The 27,036-nt window shown below is 31.0% G+C and overlaps 1 protein-coding gene across 1 annotated transcript in view; it reads right to left on the bottom strand.

The window, feature by feature from the left end:
• LOC107439548 (acetylcholine receptor subunit alpha-like) overlaps positions 1–27,036 on the bottom strand; it is a 60,812-nt gene that overhangs the window by 8,693 nt on the left and 25,083 nt on the right. The window contains exons 2-4 of the mRNA XM_016052182.4: positions 24,358–24,402; positions 14,345–14,454; positions 12,375–12,555 (exon numbers count right to left, since the gene is read on the bottom strand). Coding sequence (XP_015907668.1) covers positions 12,375–12,555; positions 14,345–14,454; positions 24,358–24,402 — 336 coding nt within the window. The remainder of the gene's footprint in view (positions 1–12,374; positions 12,556–14,344; positions 14,455–24,357; positions 24,403–27,036) is intronic.

The following is a 27,036-nucleotide window of genomic DNA, read 5'->3' as shown; positions in this document are numbered from 1 at the left end:
GCGACAAGTACACTTTGTCTCTCAGCTCAATTATCTAACACTTCTCTCTTTAATAATTCTAAGGACAAATATTCGTTTCGAAATCGAAATATTTTAGAGAAATTTCCTCTGTTAGCTTGGATACGAGACGATTTGTTTCAACGTAATTAACAATTTGGTTTTAATGTTACGGAGAACGGAAAGCAAGTTGTGAATATTAACTTAAATTCAGTCAAGAAACTGATTTGTTACATAATAAAATTGCACATCGTATGAAACTAGCTTTTCTTTTGTATTTCGATGCTTGTATTTTTATTTTCAAAACAAATCTTCAAAAATATTTCTCAGTTGCCTACTAAAACTGCTAACAAAAGTTAAAGATATTAAGGTTTCTTAAATTTATTCATTAATTGAGAATTTTTTTCTTTTTTGCAATTTTAAAATTTTAAAGTTCAGAAATTTGATTTGAAGAAAATAGAAATTGAAGAAAAAATTTATTTTTAATTTGAATTGTAAATATGAGCTTCTGTTTTTCTAGTGTAAATTATGGGAAACATTTTAAACCATTTTTAAAACAGAAATCGTACTCATAAGTGGTTATTACATGATACATTTTTAGCATTAAAAAAAATCAAAAAATTAAAATGTTCCTAATTTTGTAAAAATTTAAGCAATTTTGTAAATTGTATGTATATTTAAAAATTGAAATTTGAAAATAATTTCCAATCTGGCAATGTCTAATCGAAAATAATCTACTATTTTACTGCTTCTTTGATCTTAACGCTCTTGAAGCTTATCTTTCCTCGAATGCTTGTATAAGTACAAAGCACCAATCTACAAGAAAAGAGAACTCATCTCAATTGTCACTGGACGCCCATTATTCTCCAGTAAAATCGCCAAATGAGAGGAAACACGAGGGACTCTGATGTTTGAGATGAAGAGGGATGGGAAAATATACCAGCAAACTTAATCTCATTGTATTACAGCTCAAAGGTATTACTCGCTTAGAGGAATCATAAAAAATCACCATGCAGCAATGATGCTTAATTAATGTTGTTAATATGAATTAATTTTATTTTATAACCAGCATTGAACAGAAAACCCAATTTTGAGTTTTCGGCTACCAATGCTTAACTCCGTAGCGTTATAATTTTGAACCCAATCCAGAAAACAAAGGAACTACTGTATCAAGCAGTAGGCCAAACTAACCCGTATTTGTGTCTCATAAAGAGAAAAACCACGAAATCTTCCCATGGTTGGCCCGTCTGCAAAGAGATTATAACCCATGTTCCGCTTACCACTGATGATATTTTATTTTAGCACTGTCGTCATTGAGAGCAGCGTTCCTATCAACCAGCCAAAGCTGGGATTCGAACCTGGGGCACCTCATTGGGAGGCTAGCGCTCTACCTCTTGAGTCACCGCAGCTCATGTGTATTAATTAAATTAATTAATAACCTATACACTGAAAATCAAAGTTAATGTAGAAAATAGATTTATTTGTTTTGGGAAACAGTAAAAAATCATCTATTATTGACACCAATGCTTAATTAATATTGGTAATGTGTAGTACTTGTATTATACTAATAAGAGTGGTTAAAATAGGAATTTTACAACGGATTTTCTATAATTTCAGAAAATATTTATTCCAGTGGTAGCAAAGATATTGTGTTACAATTATTCCCTTTGGGAAACCGTAAGAAATCGTCTATTATTGACACCAATGCTTAACTAATATTGGTAATATGTTGTACTTTTATTATACTAATAAGTGTGGTGAATTTTACAACGGATTTTCCTTAATTTCGGAAAATATTTATTCCAGTGGTAGCAAAGGTAGTGTATTAATATTTGCATGAGATAGAATTAAAAGAACTTTTTCTACCATTACTTGCAAATATTTCAAACAATGTACATATTAAAGATCAGACCGAGAAATGGTCATGCTACAAAATCCTAATGAAGGTTGAACGAGAATTATATTTGGTTTCAAATTTCGGCAGTGTACAGGAATTTAATCTGAGCCACAAAATGTTTAAAAGTAGTGACTATTATTGTGAAAAGAAGCATTTTTGTAAAGTTTTTTATTTTTAAAAATCGCACACTTTCGGACATAAAGCCACATATACATGCTGAAATAATGTGAATGTGTACTGATCATTTATAATCTTAGAAGAGTGATTCTACTATTACTGATTTATGATTTAGAATAAATTACTTAACTCGAATAATAAAAGAAAACACAAATATTTTTAATTCTAAATAGAAAAAACTTCTTTGAAAAAAACGCGCTAAAAAGCAGCAGAAATTTCAGAAAAAAGTAGCAATAAAGAAAACGAAGGAAATAAGAATAAAAATATGACCACCAAAGCCGACGTCTTCAGAGGGTATCGGCCTCGGTAGCCATAAAAACAAAACCATTTCTAATTGAGGGAGAAGCAAATGCCTAAATTAACTCCCTCAGTATGCCGATGGTTTTGTATAGAAGTCCATGCAATACAAGTAACAAATTAAGAAAAGAAACTTAAACAAAATCATCAGAAAAATAAAAACTCACATAGTCACAGGTCAAACATCGATTTCACAAGCAAGCCGAATGAAAAGAAAAAACTANAGGCTTATGGGGTTGTGCCATACAAATCTCTATGGTAGCCATAGGCTTATGGTGTTGTACCATACAAATCTCTATGGTAACCATAGGCGTATGTTATCTTGCCATACAAATTTCTATGGTAGCCATAGGTTGCCATAGATTACCATAGGCTTCTCTATGGCAAATTTTCCTAAGGGAGTTGCAGAAAAAAATAACTTTAAATTTAAAAACTTTTCTTTTATCAAAGACACCAATTTTAATAAAACTGCTAACAATATCAATTTTAAAATTCCTTTTGATTTTGTTTGAGTTTCTTTTCTTAATTTGTTATTTGTATTGCATGTTTCTTCCTGGACTTCTTCTGGACTTTGCTTCGCCCTCAATTAGAAATGGTTTTGTTTTTATGGCTACCGAGGCCGGTACCCCCTGAAGACGTCGGCTTTGGTGGTCATATTTTTATTTTTATTTCCTTCGTTTTCTATATTACTTAACTCGAAAAGATAGAAACTTAAGTTATTTTATTACCACTCTTTACATCTTGGAGCACAGCTTGCACCTTTTAGTATAGCAACTGATGTTTTTCGAATCTACACTGTGCAATCATAAATGCGTCTACAAGATATCATGGCTATATTTATGAGTTTTCCTTATAAACACTGTTTTCACCCTTTTCATGAAAAGCAGAAGCAAATCCTTGATTATCTCTTACTTCCAACTTTATTAACGCAGAGCACGAGTAGCGTACTCCCCACTCAGTTCGGAGAAGACACTCTATTCAATCATTTCGAACACGAAACGATTTGTCCTAACATAATTAATAGCTTGCTTCTGAGACAGCAAAGAATGAAAGCGAGAGAAGGAGAGGAAAGTTTAAATTAGTCCGGAAACTGATTTCCTCTCGAGTCGAGAATAAATCCGTTTCGATTCCAAAATTCGTCTCTCTTCTGCCAGTCCTTGAAACACATAGATTGCCGGATTTCTTCGTTGACAACTTCTAACGATGCATATCTGGCCATTTGTCACCACCATTTATTGTCTTCCCCGGCAGGGTGTGGAAAATGGGAAGTGAGCATCGAACGCCAAAACCTCTTCGACATCAGTTCTGGAAGAATCCGCTTGCTATTCCTCACTTTTGAAACTTTTATTCTTGGAACTTTTTTTTCAACTGTATTGTTGTACATTATTATTTTTCCTGCTTTGTCGAAGAAAGTTTTTTTTTTATTTATGGTTGCATCTCCGAGCATTTGAACGCAACTTTATCTTCCAGCAATCTAGGAGGAAGTTGGCCGCTGATGAAAAAAACGCCAGTTGTTTTGTAAGAAGAAATAAGAATCGTCCTCTCTTGGATTTTTTTTTCTCTTCCATTTTTGATTCAATATTTTTTTGTTTTTCCCTTCATCGAGTATGCGCATTTAAATGCGTCTCATTTAAGTTTAGTTTCTCTTTATTACTTCGGTAGGACGTTCCGTTTTAAGTTTTCTTTTCATTGGGAACGTTCCTCACTAAACCAAAGATAGCACTAATGAAACTCTCCTGTCAAACAAGATTAAATTTATGGTCTTTTTCTTGTAAATGGAAGTCTTTAAATCTTTTTTTTTTCTTTTTCGGATTTGGAAGCTAAGTGGAGAATTTAAGCTCATTTTAATTATCGATGGTGATTTGTGTTATCTGCTGGAATAAGCAATTCTTTTTCTCCATTTCGAACGAACCTGCACTTTAGATTTTTGAACTTAAAAAAAAATTATAAATAAGAAAAATTCCAGGTTTCTTTTTTTTTCATCAAAATTTTACTGATTTATCAAAACTGCGTCATGTTTCCAAAAAAAAGTTTGTATTGATTACAGGGAAAAATAGAGTCAACTTTATGTATTTATAAATTCAGGAAATGAATAACCATTCTTAAGTATTGTGAGAAAAGCAAGGAATATTTAAATTGATCTCTCCAAAATGATGCTTTGACATAAAATACTCAAGGCATTTGAATTAAAAAAAGATTTGTTTTGATTTAAATGATTAAAAAGCAATTTAGATTCAAGAAAAAAAACTATATAATATGTAGTTTAATTAAGTGTCCAGAAGGCGTGCATTTAAAGTTAAACGACAGTATTGATCGATGTTTTGGATCTTTAAGTTTTACAGAGTATGTATGCTAATTTAAAGAAATGAGTGATTGATCATCAAATATCTTGCTCTATTTTGATAGAAGGCTGTGCAATAATTTGAACCTGTATTAATATAGAATAGCCAAGTGGTTAAACAAAACCTTCAAAGAATATATAATGGCGAATGTGTGTTAGTTGTTGTAGAACCTTAATGTTCTAGATAGGCTAATTGAAGTAGGTGGTGAAAACGGGATGAAAATCATAATTATTTATTTCATTGCAGGCATCGAGGTGCAAAATAAGAAGAACGTTACTCAAGTGGCATTTCAAGTAAATTTTGCATAATTTCAGGCCTTGGGAGATACATTCCCCTCGACTTTCATAATCAAAAGCCAAAATAAAAGTAGTATTTAATTAACGATTTTCGAGTACAGGAGAGACCCAATTTAGGCTCATTACCGAAAAAGTATACTGCCAAAAGTAAAGCAATCTTATGTTCTAGATTGACTAATTGAAGTAGGTGGTGAAAACAGGATAAAAATCATAATTATTTATTTCGTTGCAGACCTCGAGGTGCAAAATAAAAAGAACGTTACCCAAGTAACATTTCAAGTAAATTCTGTATAATATTAATAAGGTCAGGCCTTGGGAAATACATTCTCCATGACCTTCATAATCAAAAGCCAAAATAAAAGTAGTATTTAATTAACGATTTTCGAGTACAGGAGAGACCCAATTTAGGCTCATTACAGAGAAAGTGCACGGTTAAAAGTAAAGCAAATCCAACCAATCTCACGATATCTCATGCTAATATTTAAATAATTTGTCAGATGATTTAAGGCCGAAAGGTTCATTAGAAATTAAAGTAAATCTAACAACGCATATGCTAATGTTTGATGTGGTTTTAAGAAAGAAATAGATATTGATGCTCAGTTGTCGTGACATTGAATAATAATTAGTTACATACTTGCATTGAAATAAAATGTCTGTCATTATATTTATTAAGAATGCAAATATTTGCATTAGCTCTTTATAAAATTGAATTAAATGATTTATTTATTTAAAAATGGATTTGGAATGATTAAATTTATGAAATAAAGAGAAATTTATATCTAGAAAATATGTAATACCTATAATGGCATCACGAAGTTTACCTTCATCAAGCAAATATGTGATACGGTACCTTAAAATATTACTTTGTTATTTCTATAATTTTCTCATCATATAAAATTTCAGGTATAATTTGGTGAAGTTATTAATAACACAAAATATCACCATTTCTTTTTATCTGCATTTTGATTGACGCAGTGTTGTTGCATCCTGTTCTCGCAAAATTAGGCTAAAAAACCCGTGTCAGGCAAACTCATGTGAAATAAAATTGTTACAACATTTAATAAAACTTATTTCGTCATGTTACGCAATGAATGCACTAATTGCTAAACAAAATGATCCACGCCGGAGAAATTACTGCTACAGATGTTGATAAAAAAATTACAATTAGCCACAAGTGTTCCAAATAAAAACAAGGGCGAGCAAAATACGTTTATCATAATAAATTAGTCACGCAATATTTCCGTTTAAATAGGTTTTATTTATACCCTGTTACCCTTCTTTTAACTGTTGGTATTGATTGACTCTCTAAGAAATACTTAGTTTTTTTTGTAGTGTTTCAAAAATAATTAGTTAAGTTCTACTAAACTAAAGTGTTTCGGATAATTACTTTTACTTATTTACATTAAAAGAAACACAAAGTAGATTAGTTGGTACTTACAAATATTCAAAAATAGACACGCTTAAGCTCTTTTTTACTTCAATTGCAATTACTAGGAAATAGGATTAAAGTTGATTTATTTACGAACATCAATTTAAGCAAATGATTTACGTTGTTTAGATGGGTTATTAACTGGAATTTTAATTAGGAAAACTAAGAAAACGACTTGAACTAATTGAACTTTATTGAGGATTGAAACTTAATAAATATATATTATAACTGATATTGAAATAAGAGTTCAAATTGTTTTTAATGTGACAAAATAATTTCATTGCTCTAGTAGAAACCATTTAATGGAAAAACTTTAACGCTGTTTTCTTTTAAGTATCTACAAATAAAAACTACTCCAAGCTTTAAGGTCATTTAATAGAAACGTCCAAAACGCCGTTGATTGGCTGAATCAGACAACATAGTTTTCTGTAGCATAAAATTTTATTGTTTTTAACTTGAGTTTAACCCCAATACATAGATTGTAAATACATATTTAGTTTCGTATTGATCACTCAATTCTACGATGGAATTTCGCTGTTAGAAACTTTAAACTATTTTTTAAGTTAAATATTCACCTTGGCTCGCCAAGAAAAGATTGATCATTTAACAGTATTTGGCATCTACGAAATTTGTCATTACGAAAGAATTCTTTGTGAATTAGTTAGAGGTTCAAGTGCTGACCAGAACTCTAAGTCATGAAAAAAACGACCTAATTTCGTAAATATCATTTTAATTCAAACTGTTTAAAGTACCCCCAAAACATGAAATTAACTAAATTTTCGCGTTTGTTTAAAGCGACTAAAAAAGTTTATGTTTAAAAAAGGGCTTATATTACAACGAAGGCATGGGGACACATTTAGATTCTAAAATACATTTAAATTTAACTTCGATGGCTCAGTAATTGTGGTACTAAACTGTAACTGTGAAGAATTGGGATTCGATGCGAACTATTTATGTCTGGTCGAGAAAAAGTATGCGCAGATGCACCACAGCCGACGATTTTTTTCCCGTTAGCTAAACGGTAAACAGTAGGAATAGAGATCATTGTCTATAGCCGGTCATTATCAGGACATTGTCCATAGCCTGTGCTCAAAAACACTTTCTTTTGAAAAATTTATGTTCCAAAAGAAGATGGAACGTCAAATTGGTTTATGTGTGGAATTTTATCAAGGCAAACTAATTCTTTGAATAGTTGGAAAACGTAAGATAGAAAAGGCTTAACTTTATAGTTAATAACTATGGCTAAATGCGTCATTCAACGTGCTTAATGTCTGAAATATGTTAATGAGGAAAAAACTAACAACTCTGATATCAAACACGATACATTTTTGTCTGTGCTTGGCTAAATAATCACGGAGAAATGTACAGTGTTCCAAAAAATGGACCATCCTGAATAACTTTTGATTGAATGATCGGATCATCACTTTTTGGGACTCAATTTTAATGGCTCGAGAGGATGACCAAAAATATGCTAATTAATCAATGCAGACGATATTTTAAGTTACGAAATTGGACACAAAAACATATTTTCTCAGAATAAATATGTATTTTTTCCAATGGATTTAAAGTTCTGACAACTGAAATACAGCGACAGCAGCAATTTGGGAAATATGGTCCCCATATTTGGTCAGGAGGGAGATTCATAGTTTGGACTCCTTAATGTTAATTTTTGCAGATTTTGTCATATATTGAGAATTTTCTAAGCGAATTGAAAACTTTTTGCACAGAATTATAAAATTCGTTTATCCAAAGATAGTTCCATGCAAAGCATGAATTTTAATAAATATTTATTATTTCTCATTATTTTAGTCGAATAGTCGAAAAATTTTGAACTGTAACATTTACAATTTTTGATGTCCTTTCTAAATATCTAATTTCATATGTCAAGGTACAAATCAGAGTGAAATCAGTTGAATAGCTCCTGAGAAATTGACTATAAATATGCGACTCTAAATAAACAACTTCTTTAAAATTCGATTTCTCAGAAACTGATTTCGGTCAAATTTTGTATTTTGCGAAGAGAAATTACACATTTTAAAATGTATAAAATTTCACTATTATTAACAAAATAATAAATATTAACTAACATTTATTTTTTGCATGGAATTATCCTTGGATAAACGAATTTCATAATTCTATGCAGAAATTTTTCAATTCGCCTAAAAATTTCTCGAGATATGGCGGAATAGGCAGAAAGCAAAATTAACATTTAGGGGTTCAAAATTTGTACCGCTCTCCTGGCCAAACTAGTGGAATTATATTTTCCGGATTGCGGCTACTCCCTTTATTTTTGTAGGTTAGATGTCCTCAGTTATCAAATATTCAAAAGTGTATTTGAATATTTGAATAATTACATACCTGCCAACTTTTGCGCATTTGGCATAAAATCTTATTTCTATATTTAAAGTGGTAATAAAATGTATGCTTTCTATATATTCCTTCCATTTATAAACTTAATTTGTAAAATTTCTGACCACCACTATTTTTAAGAAAAATTAAGCATATATATTAGTGTCTAATACTGTCATGGTAGTCCGGTAAGCTTTTTAAAAATACAACCTCTGTTTCTACCTATAATTGTAATTTCAATTCCATTTTACTACCACTGGGGAAAATCATGCTCGAAAGAACTAAAAGTTGGCTGGTATGTAATTAGCGTATTTGAAGTCACCTCCTTGAGCCGTTAAGATTGAGTTCTAGAATATCCGATCATTAGATATAAAATTTTTGAGGTGATCCATCTCCTCCCCCCTACCAATTTTAAGTAGTTGCATTGTGCTGACACATCTTCAGGAGCAACTAGGCATTATTAGGAACCATTATTAAAGGAACCATTTTGTCATTAAAACAATGCCCGAATTCTCAAAAGCACAAAAGTAGAATAATTTTGCTTTATTCCTCTTACTACAGAGCTCCGTCCTTTCATATGTAGATCTTGCGCCGAAAGTTTTCGTTAATTTTTCATTTAACATTATCCTGCCCGATTATTGCCTGATTTTAGCAATAGATCAAAATAGAGCCACAGTTCCTGCTTGTTGTAACTGCGACGATTTTTTCAAGCTCGGAACTAATAACTTGATGAACTTATATGTTATTTAAGATAATCATTTGCTTGATTAATTCATTTGCACGAAATTACCAGGTTATTTTTTATTGCTAAAAACTACAGCTCAATCTTTTCGTGTATACATGCATACAAATATCTGATAACCATCTTTTAATTCCCTGCAATTTCGAAAGAGATTAAAATGATCTGATCTATTATTAATTAAAAATTCGAAAAATTTGTTGCTTTTTTACTTAAAAATTTTAATATATAATTGATTTTATTACATGCACAACTCCATTATATTGCAATAAATAACAAGACACTCTACCAAACAAAAGAAACACGTTCTTTCAACTTCCTGAGTGCGAGAGTATTATTTATCGGAAACATGCGACAGCGACAATAGCGCAAAACACAAACAAAAAAATTAATTGACAACAGAAAGAACAACAACTTATGAGAACCAAAAACCACGTGATACCACGTTTGGGAAATCCAATCGCGGGAAGTGGTTGCAGGATGAGAATGGATCTCTGAACGTTCTTTATGAGTGATTAACCCTTACCAAAAAGAAAAGCAGAGATTTTATTGGCTGAACCTCGCACCTAATGCAGCGAAATCACGTTTACCCCACTCTGCCCTATCCTGCCATCGTTTTCCCCTCTAGGCACGACCTTCATATCGCTTTGGCCTTACTTTATTCTTTTGATTCGTTTGATTTCTGACTGTCAATCTTTGTTTTTTGCCATTGGCCAAAGATACTAAAGAGTTAATGCGCTAGTATTTTCGTTTGAGAAGTAAACGTTTTTGTAATGGGTGTATCTTAAAACCTTTGTGATAATTTTTAAAGAATGATAAAATGAGTTTTAATTTTTTTGTATTATTTTAAAAGCTTTTGATATATAACCTCTCAGGGTATTTATATTTTCAAAATAAACATGTGTACCAATGTCCCCATTGTATTAAAGTTGCTTATTGTGCTTTTGTTTTGTTTGCTTCCTTGCTCTACGCCCTTTTTTACGGACATAAATTTTATAACCATTTCTGATTTTAATTCTATTTTTAAAAGCGATTTAGGCAAAACATTAATTTCTAACTCAAAAAATTACATCATTCTAACATTTCATTTTATTGCGTTGAATGGTATATTTTTATTGATTTCAAAATATTTAAATTTTTTATATTACTTATAACAGAGGAATAAATTTTATTTTGTTTAATATAAAGATTTTCAACATCATTAACAACATGAAGGGTGACCCGGCAGGATTACCGATTAAATTTTTATTAGTAATTCTGGTAAACATTAAATGAGAGAGCTATTTTTTTGTGTTTTGCCAGTTTTGATTTCTCCAGCAGTTTCAATCAATCCATATAAGAGTTGGAGGTAATGTTTTAACGTAAGATGTCGCCAACGTTGCAACCTCAGCAATAGCGATGAAATGTCAGAATTTGTTATTTATTTTTTTTTATTTTAATTCATTGATGGTGCTGCCATCGTATTTCCTTTTGGGAATAACCTCTTATCTAAAAGAAGTCAGTAACGTTCTGACTGGCAACAAGTGAGATTATGTGACCTAAGATTGTTTATGCTATTATTTTCTATACATATTTAAATAAAAATTTAGTTTAATTTTGGTTCTTTTTTTAAAGAAAAAAAAAATAAGACCATAGAAACCCAGCCACTTTTATCGCTAGTGATAATCGTAAACTCTCGTTACTTTGCCCTTTAGATGCCTTTTGTTTCTCATATTTGACCCAAGTTTTCGATTCAAACAATTGTATGGAAAGGAAAGTGCCACAAAAGCTCAGGTCAATCCTACCACAAAATCATCCAAACAAAAAAAGAAATTATCATCTTTTTAACGATACATGATTAAATAACTTATATGTTAAGGATATCACTGTTTTTGGCTTGGCTGGTTGCATCTTTTGCATCTATTTTTTGTCGAAAACTCTGTCAGGCAATGAACAAACAGTCAAGAAGATATATATATATTTGCAATTTTGTATTTAAAAACTTAGTGACTAGTTTTTGTTATTTTTTATGAATTCAACTGGTAATATGGCTTTTAAAAAAGCTGTTTTAGCAGAACTTAACCTCACAACCGATACTGAGCCAACTTACTGAGTGTAAAGTATAACATTCAGTTATACTTTACACTCCTGATTCATTCTGAATCGAGGAATTCATTTTCATTCGAGGAATCATTCTTTTCGAGGAAAAAAAATTTAGTGTTTTTAAAATGACAAGTTTACGCCTATGAATAATTCAACTATCCAACCAAAAATTGAAGAGTTAAGATGCTGTTACCAATGTGATCCAGTCACTAATATGCCAAACCAATATTGAAACTTTTATTGAACTATAATACTTCAGGCTTTGATATTCTTAATAAATGATAATTTGATGAGGTATAACTGAATGTTTTGTCATTAAACCTTTTTAAAATAACAGTCCTTATGCTGGTAACAGTTTGCAGGAAGTGGCTAAACTTACTCTCACTAATAATCTCATTCCGCCACCCATAAACATTGATCTAAGATGATCCAATGAGGATTCCTCCTTAATACGATCGGTGGGGACCAGTAACAATATCCGAATGATATTGCCACTGCTAGGATATTGAATCCTGAGGTGAGACGAGCGCTCTATCTTCTAACAGTGCATGAAAGTTACTGACGCTATATTATTTAACATACATTATTAATACTAAGACTTTCTCATTGATTCAATAATCAAATCAGTTACTTCTTGTAAACACAGGTACGCAGTGTATCATAATTTAAACCATTATTCAGTCAACCTCCGCTAAACAGTAATTTAAAAATAATAATACAGTTAGCACATAAATGCAACTTTGCTGTAGAATGCAATATGTAATAATACCTCGTATCCATCATATGTCCAAGAACCAAATTTCATTAAGCAGGACTGCTCGTCAAATGGAAAGTACTCAACGTCTATTTCACAGGTACTCTTGTACAAAGCGGGAGGTTTCCACACTATTTCACCTGAATAATATACTGTTGCTTTTGTCATTAGGGTTACTTCGTAGTTCCCATCGGCGCTGAAAAGATAAAATTACCTAAATTTGGTCACTTCCACAATCATACTACTTTGATTAATGGATAAATCATATAATTTTGATTTTATCGGGCTTCAAAATAAATAAAATTTTCAGATTTTTAAATCATTTTCAGAAAAAATTTATCAATTTATGTGAAATTTGGCATAAAGTTATCTTGATATACTAATGTTGATAATCAAATTGCAAGAAAATGGCATTTCAACATTATAGGACATACACTGGCTTGAGATTCAGTAACACTCATCGGAATTGCAAAGCATAAAAAAATGACTAAATTTGCAGTTGTATTTTATTTACGTCACACTAAAGTTGCTGAATTGGCTAATCGGTGACTGCCTGGGAAAAATTAAGGATGATCCGAAGATAAGTTGGATCTTAAACTCACAATCACTCATCATACTTTTGATCATTAGCAGAAGAGATTGTTTCCTCTTTGGTAGCTCGATGACCTACGCTCAAAATCAAGCCTTCTTCAGCTACCTGTGAAAGGACTAAGAGTGCTATGCCACGTTCCTTTAGTCATTTAAGACTGTTAAGAGTGGCCCACCCTACCACTCACTGATCGCTTCCAGTGAGGCTTGTCTTCGGTGATCTAAAGGGGACATTTTCTTAACATCAGTTCAGTGTGGGACACAAACAATGATAACAAAAATGAACAAAAAAGGGTTGATACATAGTTTTATATCCTGTCACTCTAACTTTTAAGGTAAACAGACCTCACACTGTGGTACCATGCAGAAAAAAGGCAGTTTAGGTGCTCTTGAGGCAATTGACTATTCTTGTTCATTATGACCGTTTTTAAGTTGTGAATGGTAACCGCATGAAAAAAATAAATTAGGACTGATTTTCTCCTCAAATTAATTTAGACATGTTCTATATGGTAGAAGTCTGGAGATTTGGGGATCTAAACAAGTCGGAAACTGAATCAACTTTCTAGAAAACCATCATTACTATTGGCTAAAAGTAGTTACGTATCACCGTCCATTTAAAATGAAATTAGTGTCAACTATCATTCTAAAAATTTGAATAAATTGTACCAAGATTCCATTCCTATACTCACACCTGTCATAGTGCATCTTACAGAATCATGGATGGGTTGCAATTCAATAATGTGATGCTTGCCCAGGCAAGTTGGCTGGTTCTCTCTTTCAACATAAAAGTATTAATCTTGGATACGCTATTCACCCATCAATGTCTGAGGAATTAAGCATTTTGACAGCGGACTTCCATGGCCTGGGTGTGCTCCATAGCTGCACAGTTCGCCATATCCCTGTGGCACTGTGTGTGGTCTAAGCTTCAGGAATGATATCTTAGCGTCCTATTTAAATTTTCTCAGAGGTGCAATTAGCCTTAAATTTAATAAAATTGTCGTGGCTCATATACGCATGGGCTCATGGTAAACTATAGTAAGTGATTTTCTAGAAAACGAATATATTCACTGCTTAGATAAGCCAGCCAGGTCACCAGACCTGAATCCCATGAAGAATGCTCAAGATTTACAAAATTACTAGTGTTACTCGTAGATCACTCAGCAAACCTATGCAAAAGTTACATATTCTGAATATTAATTGAAATTTATTACCATTGCCTTTTTTTACTCCATTAAATTTTGTTGTGAAAAACAAAAATGTATATTCATATTATTATCAATAATAAAAATAAATTATTGTTTGCAGAGAAGTGATATTTTTATAAGTTCCTAATCTTTATTTCATCCTAAATCCATACACATATAAACATTGTCAAAAATTTATGTATATTTACTTACTTGTTAAAAAGAACTATGTCTGGAAGCCAAATATGTTCGGCAGGTACATGAATCATTTCTACCCCTCCATAATCTTCAGGATCCCATTTAAGCTTATAATCATGCCATGTCTGTAAATAAAATAATTATTTCAATATTCCTGTAAAGAAGTTATACTGTTCTTATATTTTTGTATGAAATGGTATAAAGAGAATTGTGTATTAGTTAATGAACACAAAAGTTTTAGAAATCCTTATAAAACCTCTAAGCTACAATGAGAAATTGATTTTTCAGTAAGCGTTATCTTTAAAAAAAACTATGATAAAAAAATTAAAAAGCTTTTTACAAATCAATACTACTCTATTCTTCTCTTTTACAAATTATTAAAATTATCTTCAATGTCACTATAAATACAAAAAGTAGACATTTTTAAAAAAGGTAAAAAAGAAAGTATTAAAACGAAAATTTTAAAGAAGCTTTAAGCTGCTCTTCCACAAAATAAAAAGACGAAAAATTACATTTTTTATTCTCTAATCAATAACTCAGAAATTTAATTACAATATTATTGATATGCAGTTTCGAATTACTACGTTTCTGTACAAGATGGACGTGTACACAAATTAAAAGACAATATAGTATATATATTGGGAAAATGAAGTATTCATTTTTCCCACAGTTGTGTTAAAACAATGTTCAGCTTTTGGATTAATGAAAATTCTACATTAATGCAGCCAAACATGTTAAGTTGACATCTGCGTGTTAATTGTGTCAATCACCTGTCTAAGTAGATCTTAATTATAAAGTATCAATCTGACGAAAACTAATTCTCCCTTTGTACTTATTTGATATGTACTTATTTTGATTTTAAAGTGAAGATATGGCACAAGTGGTAAAGGAAAATTTCAAATTAAAGATCTCTAACTTTTTATTAATTACTTGAAGGCTTCACGTCCTCTTCTTTCCACTCACCAATTTCCAAGATTGCATCACATTTATTATTATTTCGCGCTAAAATATCTAAAAATTTTCAAAGAAGTATGTTGCAACAAGGAAATAACTCTTTTTTTAATCTTTATTATGACTCAAACAATAATATGCAATCGTTGTTATGATTCGCACAACATATAACGATTCAACAAAGAAAGGTTTGTAAATAAAATGCATTTATCAAGCAAATAGCATTTTGCTAATAAAAATGCTGTTATGCAAATTTCATTATTCTCAAGAATATAGTGCTTAATCTAGGTAATTACTTAATTTTTTTACGTGTGTAATGTGTAATATCTTAATACCCAAAAAACAAAATATCCAAACGGTGTTTATAACGAACACTCAAGACGCATTTCGTTCAGTTCACATATAATTTATAATTTAATCGATAACAATCGAAAGTAAATATTTTTTGAGTGGAAGAATACAATGGCTGTAAGCCTTGGTGATTTTATAGTACTATTGTTTTTGTTTTTACTTTCAGCTTCAAGGACGAATTAGCTTATATAAAGTAATGATCTCGAAACATGACCTATTGCAATTCCTTTTTCCAATAAGAAACATATAATCATTGTTTAAAGAAAAAAAGGGATGGAAATTTTCAAGAAAACAATTAAAATTACAATAATTTAAAAAATTTTTTGAATTTCAAAAAAAAAAAATAGTGTTTGGTTTGTAAAACAAATTGCCCTTTCAGCACGCGTCATTGTTTTAATTATGATGGCTGTAGTGTGGTCCACATAGTCGATTTTTTACTGTAACTTAAGCAGCTAATAATTCTGAAATAAATTATCGAATGAAAATTTTTTTTTATTCCATCATTTTCTTTTTCCGTTACAATTGAAATATTTTTAAACTCAAATAAATGTATAAAACGTTGCGAAATAAACACGACTATTTGGATACATTTCCTGTTTCATCAGTTTCTAACTTAAGCAGACTGAACTTAACTAACTGAAGCAGCTAACTTTACTAAACTAATTTAATCAGACTAATCTTAAGCAGACTAATCTTAAGCAGACTTTCATATTAAATTTCCCACAAATTCGCATACGGTTTTGGAATTTAAAGAATCTCCAAGATGCCTACTTTTTATAGTACACCATCACCAGGATTGCACCATAATTATTCACCAAGATGGTGAATAATGAGCAAATCCCTATTCACAATCATCAGCTTTAACAGATTGATAATTTTTACTTTTTTCCCGTTAAAATTTCTTGTTTGATAGAATTTTATATTCTCTTTAAAAACTATATTTTAAAAAAAATCTAAATCAAATATACAACGTTAAAAACACTAAATCGTGCTAAAATCTTTACGTGAATGTATTTAAATAGTTTTTTTACGGTTTTTACCATCTTTTTATTCAGTCAAAATGGTAGAAAACGAAAACTTTCCTTATTTCGCAATAATTTATTTAAGACATAGAATAAATTAAGGAATGACAGGCTAAAAAGAATAAAAAAAAGAAAAATAATTGGTAAAACATGCAAAGAAAATTTGTTGAACCCTTTTACCCGCAGCAAGGCTCTTTTAATGGAATTATTTTTTTGGTTTCTCTCCAAAGAGAAGGAAGGAAAGAGACGGTCTCCTATTTACTGAAATGCGTCTACATTTATATCGCTTGTCCAAAGTTCGGAAAATTAATCAGGCTCAGTTGTGTTGATTTGGAAACTGAGTTGGAGGAAAACCTGTATTTAACTGAGGAAACTGCGTTCTAACAAATGTCCGATATAAAACTTTTCGAGGAAAAAGTTTTTTTCGTCGAAATAAAACAGGTGAAGGATGAAATATAACAAGTCTGGGAAAAACTGGGAGTAAATGTCTTTTATTTTTGAAAAAATTAAAGGGTTGATTTAGTTTTATTTTAATATCCAGTAAAAGTTTTGGTTATTTTGAATGTTTTGAAGAAACATTTTCCGGATTGATGCAGAATAATTATTTCCTAATTTGGCTTAATTTTATAAATTAAAGGATTATTTTTCGTTTTATTCCAGGAGAAACCAGCAGAAATGTCAAAATATGCCTGTTTTCTAAATTAAAGATCTACAACAAGTTATTTTTTTAACTGTCACTGCCATGGACACATCATGCAAAATTTGCCTAAATGCTAAAACTGAAATAACCAAAGATTTTTTTTAATTAAACACTTTAGTTTTCGTTGATTTACTCTAGTACCGACAGCGTATGTTTATCGGTCATAGTTCTTTAATGGCGCGACAATCCGATGTGAATCATGACCGTGGAATATTATTAACTTTACCTATCTGATACCTTTACCAGTTCTTAACTTAAAGTATTTTAAGATCTTCGAAAAGACAGTTAATATACCGTAGTTCAGGACTTCCTTTAGCTCGTTCACCATACGGTTTGGTCGCAAAAACCTTTCTGACATTTCTGTTTCTTTTTTCTAATGACGAAGTCGGCAGTACATTTTTAACGATGAGTCTAGCCCAGTTTAATCTTCAGTATTTTAATGAATTTCGCAAACTCTTATTCGTTACAGCTCTAATACAGTTATAATACATTTCTAATGAAGTGCCCTGCCCACTTTAATCTTTGTATTTTAATGAATTTCGCAAACTCTTATTCGTTACAGCTCTAATACAGTTACAAATTCATTCTTTTATACCAAATACCATCATTTTGTACTCCTTCTAAAATATTTCGGGGTATTTTTCCCTCAAAAATCGTCTTTTTGAATCAGTACCCATGCTTCTAAAGCATAAGTTAGCGTAGTTCGGATTAAGATAAAAAAATGGCCTTAGTTTTCCTACTGATCTGAGTTATCGTTGTAAAATAATTAAATCCAACAAATGACGGATATTTCATGTTTGGTTACGTTGTTTGTACTACTAATCAATAATATCCAGTGATTCTTCAAATCTTGCTGTCTATTAGTTTAGGATGTGATTAAAAGACGTTATTATGGAAATGATTTACTACTGCCCACTTAAAGTGGTCATCATTTCTAATGATCACTAAAACAGCTTCCACTCTGGTACATTGACGTAGGTTGCAATTTATAGAATTTCACAAATCAGTGCTCACTGTAATAGTTTTACTAATGACATAACGCAGTCGATTGAATTGAAGCTTTAACCAGGAATTAAACGTGGTTTCAATTGTTGTTGAAGATCCAACGGGATATGATGGTTGTTTCATTCATCTTATGTAGGAGTGATCCTATGGTTCGATCTCACCCTTGACGATCAAAATTAGTAAATATATTTGTCAATAACTATACTTTGTAAATGTGTATTTCTGAAATATCTTAGGACTAAATATATTATAATTATAACCATCGCTGAACAGCCGACCCAATTTCATGGGTTTAGGACTACTAATGTTCAACTCCGTAACCTTGTAATTTTGAACCCAATCCAGAAGACAAAGGAACTCCTGCATCGAGTATTGGGAGAAATTTGTCTTCCTGGAGAACTTTTTGATGTAGCTAATCCGCATTTGCGTTACATGGAGAGAAAGACCACGAGAACCTCTCACGGTTAGCCTGATGGCAAAGGGACTCTAACCCATGATCCNTACCACTCAGGATATTTCATGTCCGCACTGTGGTCGGTGCAAGCCGGATGTGGAATCGTATCGACTGGGATTCGAACCCGGTTCGCCTCATTGGAAGGCGAACGCTCTATTCCCTGTGCCATCGTGGCTCTTAGGACTAAATATAACTATAAAATTATTTAAGCAATATTCATAAAAAAGGGCATGCGAAATTTAAATTTCTGAATATCTCTCCACCGTGCAATCGCTCCGCATCACAAAAAATCTAATGCTTTTTCACGATGATTCGTCTTACTATGGTTAAAAATATGTTTCAGTGTGAGAAATATATTTCAATTAACCTTTTATGGGTCATTTTTTCTGGTAATGTTATATTAAAATATTTCTGAAGCTATCAGAAAAAAGAAAGCACAAATCAGAGTGGGAAAATAGCTTCATTTCAAAATTTAAAAATTAATACAATTGGCGGGAAGTGTACATCCCGCTGTTTTAAAAAGGTTTCGGAAGTATAATGACTCAGAAATTAGATGTGGCTGATTTTCAATATTTTGACGTTTTAACTCCAAAATATTACACTTAACACTAAAAGCTTAGTGAAAGGAGGCTATGTTCGTCATTTGTTTNTTTTATCTCTCACAGGACCCTCTATGGGCCGAAACGAATGTTGCCCCCTAAAATTATTCTTCATAAGGCATACATCCCACTAGTTTATTTCAAACTTGACGAGTCACAGTTCCCTAGTTTCCCTTGTTAGTGAAAGGAGGCTATGTTCGTCATTTGTTTGAAAAAATGAAATTTCTCGAAGAAAAGTCTCTTATCTTAGTCTTAGTGAAATCTCTTACGTTCAAATTATACAATATCGATTTATTTACTAAGTTATTAAATGGTTTTATTTAATAAAATTATTAACTACTCTTCGTTGATGAAAATTCTAAATAAAACTTTCTTCGAGCGTTTTTGAAGTGAAAGAAAAGTCCGTGTACATTTGGCAGCGAACAATTGACGAGTAAAATTAGAAGGTACGACTTTTGGTAGCAAACTAAAACATTCAAAAGTTTTCAAATTATGATGTGAACAATAAATTTAAATGAGGGATAGTGCAAACAGATTTGTTAAGCTTGTCAATTGAAATCTTGCTGTATAAAACACAGCACGAACTTTATTTTTTATTTTCGAAACATGAACTAAAGAATATTGCTCAAATTTAATAAATTCCAACTTAAAACATTCATTATCTCGGCTCTTCAATTATTTTTTTTAATTTTTTGCGTTCCATTACGGATGTTTCCGTCTTTAGAGTTTCCTCAGTAGAGATTCATATTCCTACAAATTAATTATGACTCCCAAAAAGTTATCTTTTGACGCCTAATGTTAAACAGCAAAATTAATGGTTGTGAGCGACCACAGGTAAATATAACAAATGGTGACTAAATAATTGTCTGCTAGCCATCACATGACTAAACCGGTTTGGTCTAAAATGCATCCCATGTGTATTCCATTACTTTTTTTTAAACACATTTGGAATTACTATGAATATTTTTCAGAAAAACGAAAATTGCGCTATTTTACGTGTGTTTCTCATAATTCATTTCTTAATTGAAGAAATTTCTTATCTTAAGAAGTGCTTCAAAAAATGCCTAGCATTATCAATAACAACAGTTTTGTGATAGTTTAAATTTTTAAAAAATGGTCAAGTGCTTTTATAAAGGTGCCCATTGTTGAAAATACTTCAACTGGTCATTGGCTAGTCCTATATATTGAGTCTTAGTGGTCCTAATTAATAATTATGGATTTTATACTAACAGCTGGATCGTGGCCAGTTCATCCACACCTGACATAAATCAGTATATTATTTAGCTTATTTTTATAATTTAGGCAATAGAAGATTTCAAAAAATTGGTTCTACATAACCAATGCAGTTTATTTATTTTGCAATGTTAATATATAGTTGAATGTGTCTAAAATTCTATCTGCTGTATATACAAATATATAAAATGCAATGAATTCATTTCTAAATTCGCAGGCCATTAATAAATTTTAGATAATGTATTGAGCTCAGGGAGAATTTTAATGGTTTATTGAGTAATCATACTTAATTACAAATTAATATGTAATACAGAAATATTTCTGTTTGACGCCCCGTGTGTTAAAAAGGCACCTCTGGGGATTTAACTAATAATCACGGACCAAAAAAATAATAAACCTTAGTAATAGCTAGTTTGTCACCAGTTTATTCAGCATATGCAATTAGTATAAATCAGTATGTAATTTAGATGATTTTTGTAATTCTGTCACAAGCAGATTTTTTTAAAAAATAAGCATAAATAGGCTGCTTATTTATATTGCAATGTAGAAATACTTGTATATATCTAAAAATACATTTGTAGTAATTGATTTCTAAATATTGAAGAAAAACTATGATGGCATATTTAAAAATTTCAATAAAGTATTTAGTTGTTACAACATTTTATTCTGTTAAGTCATATACGAAAGGATCTACAAAAAATTTCTTAATCATTTAACAGACAAGATTTTCTATCTTTTTTACGAGCTCTAAATTTTATGGAATTGAATTTCCATACTTAAGAAATACTTATTTTATCTGGCACACGCTCCATTCATGTAAAGTCTATTCGTGCGGCGCATAAACTTTAACTTGATGTTCCCGACTTTATAACCATTTGTTTCGGAAACATTATTCTTGCCAAGTAATATCTGATGCTGTAAGGAATGAAGAAAATATCTGTACTTTTACGAACGAATTTTTTTTTAAAAAAAGAAGTCTCTTAGAACTAAATTTTTCCAATGTTTGGAAAAATATTGCTTTATTTCAGAATAATGGATTTTTCCCGATTCTTTCCATTCAAAACACGATTTTGCAAGTTACTCTTTAAGTGCGCGTAGTTATGCAAATGAACTTGTCATTTGAAATTCAAATTCGTCTACCAACGCTTTGGGCAGAAACGAAAACCTTTGCAAAATGCGGGAAATCGTGAAACCTATCGATTTTTAGTAGGCAATGCCTTAATAAAATTTTATTATCCCTCGCAAATCCTTATTTTCAAGAAAAGATCATTTTTAAAACCATAGACACTGTGTTTTATGTCAGAAGATAAATATTTTATTTTTTTTATTAAACTAAATTGATTTTTTTAATGGTTATAATTTTGAACATTTTCAGCTTGTTATGAACCTTATTGATGATTAAAATTTAATTCACGATCATGATTTTAAGATTTTGGAAAAAAATAATTTGATAAATTATATTTTAATACCATTTTGGAAACATGAGGCATAAAATGTATTCTGTTTTGAATAAGAGATTGAATTTTTTATAGTTTTGGAAGATCCATAAAAATTTATGTTGTACTATAGTGATATTTTTCGTTGTAAAACTGAAATTTATTATCAAAATGTTAGATTTATTATCTAAAAAAAGTTCTTAAAAGGAAATAAGAAAAAAAAGTTCCAAATATGTATAAGTTAAATAATGAGCTTTTGAATTTGTAGAACGCTTTACCAAATGAAATTATTTTAACTTTATTTTTTTATGTATGTGTGTATTCATGTTGAGTTATTGTTTATTGGTTAAGTTAATAATATTTAATCTTCTCATATCTAAGTCATCAAATTTTCATAGTCCTAACTTCACAACACTACTTCTCAAGTCCCTCGACCTATTTTATAAACCTATTGCAATTAACAAAGTTTCTTTTTTTGCTTGTGAATTAAGATATGATGGGGAAAATTTTTTGAGTTTGTCCCTAACATAAAACTGGAACACTTAGTGTGATTTTGATGCACTACGCAGTCTATTGTATCTTAACAAAAAGCATCCTATACCCACCCGGTTTAATTTTTGTGTACCAGAACACGTTTGCATACGTATATTACACTAAATAACTATTTATAAAACTATACCTCGTTGCAAAATAAATTAACTCCTTACGCCATTTCTGTTAATTTTACTATCTTCAAATTACGAACTTGACTCCGGTCTCCATCACCCAACAATTATTGGAATCACCCTTCACTTTATGTTCATCACTTTTCTATAATTTGACGGTTTAGCGCTGGTGGAAAAAAGTAAATAATGTTGTTCATTTTTTTTAAGGAGCTGGAGAGGTAAATTCTAGCTCTTGGTCGAAAAGGAATGGTTGAAACAAACGAATATGAATAGTTGAATAGCAACAATGGTTGAATAAAGCATGAATAGTTGAAGTAGATGAGGAAACTATGGAAACGTTTAGACATTTGTAAAAATTAAAAAAGAAATTATTACTTATTTTTTAAATTTTTTTCTAGATATAACACATTTTTACCTTTTAATTCCCTAAAAACCCATGAACAATGCAAATATTTAGCAAAAAGTTGCTGACAGTGAAAAGTGCGCGAACCTAACGTAGAAGGCAAGAGTTTTTTGATTTTCTCAGGGAGGAAAAATGATTATTTTGGGCTTTAAAAATACATTTAAAACGCTAGAAAGATGAAAAAACTCTAAAGTATGATAATCTGAAAGAAGGAGAGAGATTTGTAGGATTTTCCCTCCTGAATTGAAAAAAAAATCATGAATGGATTTTTCTGTTCGTTTGATGGGTATTTTACTTATTACAGTCCAGTTTTCGCAACTTTTTTCTTATCCAAATACCTCAAATAATAAAAATAGTTACAATTTTGGGTAATCGCGGGTGATTTTGAAGTTCTCACTAGTTCAGAAAGAGTCACACTATTAGGGTTTCCTAATTTCTCCTGCTTAACCGCTTTCAGCCAAACCACCTCTTTTTATGGAGGAGGGTAAAAAGAGCTGAAAGCTTGAATAAGTAGAAAATAATAGTTATTAAACTGTGAAATAAAAACTATTTTTAACAATTTTCTTAAAATTTGAGGAAGGAGAAATCCCCAAAGCTCTTTTTTCGTTACAACTGTTCGTGTTATAGAAATTTTTTCGTCTCTAACCCTTCTCTACTCAAAATATCAAACTAATGACTATCGTCGTCAGCTGGACTATCCGGGGTAAGCCAAGACCTACAGCTGAAAATTCTTCCAAGACAAGCTATTCTTTGACCTGGATATGCCTATTTTCTTATTCCAATCACTCTAAAATTTGATTCCACGTCGAAACTTTGTTTCGGCCTTCTCTTTTTTTGATTAGTGACACATAAATTTTCTTTACTGTATCTTCTTATCCAATCTCGCAATATGTACAGCCTAGTTTATTCTTTTAATTTTAATACTCTTAATGATATCAGGATGGTTAAAAAATTTTGCGTTAACTTATTCTCCAAAAGGCCATTTTCTTTCACACGGACTTTTAAATTATCAAAAAATTATAAACATTTGGTAACGAAATTTTCAAAAAACAGTGAGCGGTCGGAAAAATGGGGAATGATATTCGAATTCAGGAGATCATTATCGAATGGAGAATCATAGAATTCAGTATATCATTCGTGTGAACTAATGCCATAGACTTTTAGTAAAATAGTGTTATCAATGGTAGTTATTAAATTTGGTTTGCTTACTTGTTCAACCCAAACATTCGTTGTCATTACTTGATGCTTCAGATTCTGTAAAGAAATAAAAATAAATTTAATTAAAAAGAAGCAATGCATTTTAGAAAACTATATTCTACAATCTTAATTATCCCATATACCTATTTTTAGCATCGGATTCTTAATTCACGGTTCAAAAATTCACGTTATTTAAAATTATGTGTTAAATTATGGTAAATAGTGGAAAAGTACTACATCTTTAAAATGGATTTTAAACAATATGAAATTTCTCTATCTTGCTTTGGTTAAAAGATAATTTGTCCCTGGACTTTTTAATCATACAGGGTAACAAAAAAATATAGGGATCATTTTTGAATGTTTATATTTCCAAAATTTATTACATAAATTCAGCCATGCTTCTCAATATGTCGACCTCCGGCATAATAGATTTGTCTACAACGCTTCGGCCAGGATTTTAAAGCCCGCAAAATGATTTCCTGGGGGATTTTCTTCACCTCTTCTCTAATAGCTCTTAGAAGGCCTCTCAATGTAGAAATTCTTCGCTTATTCAGTTTGTTTTTCAGATGTCCCCATTGGAAATAGTCGCATGGTGCAGCATCAGGACTGTTTGGAATCCATTGTTCTGGTCTCAGGAATTGCACTTGCTGATCTGTTAGGAATTTCTGGGTGACAAGGTTTCACAAACCGAGATTTGGTCACACCATGGGCGAATATGCCCATCCAAACCATTACGCCTTTGGGATGAGGCACCGTGGTTGATGGTGTCAAGTCTCGCCTGTTCTGCCTGCGAGTAAGATACTGAACTTTAGATTTAGCATTGGTGTTAGATAGATAGATCCAAGCTTCATCAGTTGTAATGAACTTTCGCCATCTTTCCTTACGGAGAAGCTTGTAGAGGGACAAAGAACGTTGTCTCCTAATCTGCACAGATCTCTCACTTAAATGATGACATTTAGGTTTTTTATGGCATTTTTTCTTCAACTTTTGTTTTAGTTGATAGCTTACAACTTGCTGACTCACGTTAAGAGCTTTAGCCATGCTTGCCTGTGTTAGTGGATCCGGTTTTGATGTCATCTTATCAAGCTTCTGCAAATCTGATTTCATCAATTTGCTTGGCCGTCCACTTCTTTTTGGTTTTGCATTATTTTGCATCGATCCGAGTTTTGAATTCTTGATGCGACTGATATGGCTGAGTAAAATCGCATTACCTTTCTTTTTAAAATGGGTTTGTATAATCCTGAGGCTCCAGCGAAGTTCTAAAAATGCTTGTACTTGACCAATTAGCTTCTTGTCAAATTTCTTCGAAGGCATTTTTGGGATTTTATGAAATAGTATTGCAATTGAAAGTTTAATAGCAGAGCTTTAGATCAGTAAGCTATATATGTAAAAAGGTTTTAAAACTTTAGTGGTAGATAGCCACAAAAGTGATCCCTATACTTTTTTGTCACCCTGTATTTTCTGATATATTATTCTCTGTAAATAGGTAATAATCTACAATAAGCATTAAGCATGCCTATTCTAATATAATAAGTTTCTGCGATTGACTTTTTATTATAATTAATGGTTTGAAAATATTAATTTGAATATCTTAAAAAACATAAACATCTAATTTTATTTTCTATTAAATTATTTTAACCCGCAAGTAGTTTAAAAATTCCGACTTATCCGCAATAATCATACCTGAGCCTGCCCAATGATTCTTCCTTTAACTTAATACCAAGTGCAGAAAAGATAAAGGGCATGACGTAGGCACAATGACGTCTTAAATTTGACATATACGTCACACTAAGTTAATATAGATTTAAAATGTGCTAGCTTGACTGCAATTAAGAATATTGCAACATAGTTCACGAATGCCTTGTTATTAAATCACGAAATTTAATAAGTGTTTACTGTTTTTACTGCTGGTTATTGCAGAAAAAATATGTAAATATTACGTCCAATATTTATTTAAACATTTTACCATCAAGGGTGAAATACTTAAAAGTGAAATTAAAAAGCCTTATGTTTTTTCTTGGTCACGTTTGTAATTTCAATCGAATACCGTAACATCATTTAAGTAAGTAAATGAAATTTTTTAATTAAAATTATCTCATAAAATGTTATAAATTAGCATTTTTTTATTTGTGTCAGAGTTACTCTACACCGAGAAAAATCCCGGTTTAAATTAAGGTGCAAATGGAAACATTCGTGGTGCTTTATACCAAAACATTTATTTTCACAGGAACATGTTACGAAGTAAAAACTCTGATAAACAGTAATTTTTACAGAAATATTTAATATAAAATCTTTGAATCATTTTAATTAAATAAACATTACTGTAAAAATCACGGTATCAATCAAATTACTGTAAAAATGGATTTTACGGTTAAAAATGGATTTTACAGATAACGCACCCAAAGTATCGGTACTTTATACCGTAATTTGATTCGAAATTTTTTACAGTGTGCGAATATGATGTGGCCATATAAGCAAAAGTTTGCATTAAACAGTAATCTAAAAATCCTCTTGATTTTTTTCCAAATGGTAAAATGAGCAAATATTTTTCGAAAGACCTAAATGGTTTGCATTTTTATCTTCAATAATAGTTTTAGCAAATTACAGGGAAAAAAATCACAACTTTATTTTTCTTAATCTTCAATAAAGGGAGAATATTTTAAGAATGTTTCTTCGATATCAAATACTATT

This window comes from Parasteatoda tepidariorum, chromosome 3 (assembly GCF_043381705.1).
Source record: "Parasteatoda tepidariorum isolate YZ-2023 chromosome 3, CAS_Ptep_4.0, whole genome shotgun sequence".
Lineage (NCBI taxonomy): Eukaryota > Metazoa > Arthropoda > Arachnida > Araneae > Theridiidae > Parasteatoda > Parasteatoda tepidariorum.
This window is presented reverse-complemented; position numbering and strand designations above follow the sequence as displayed.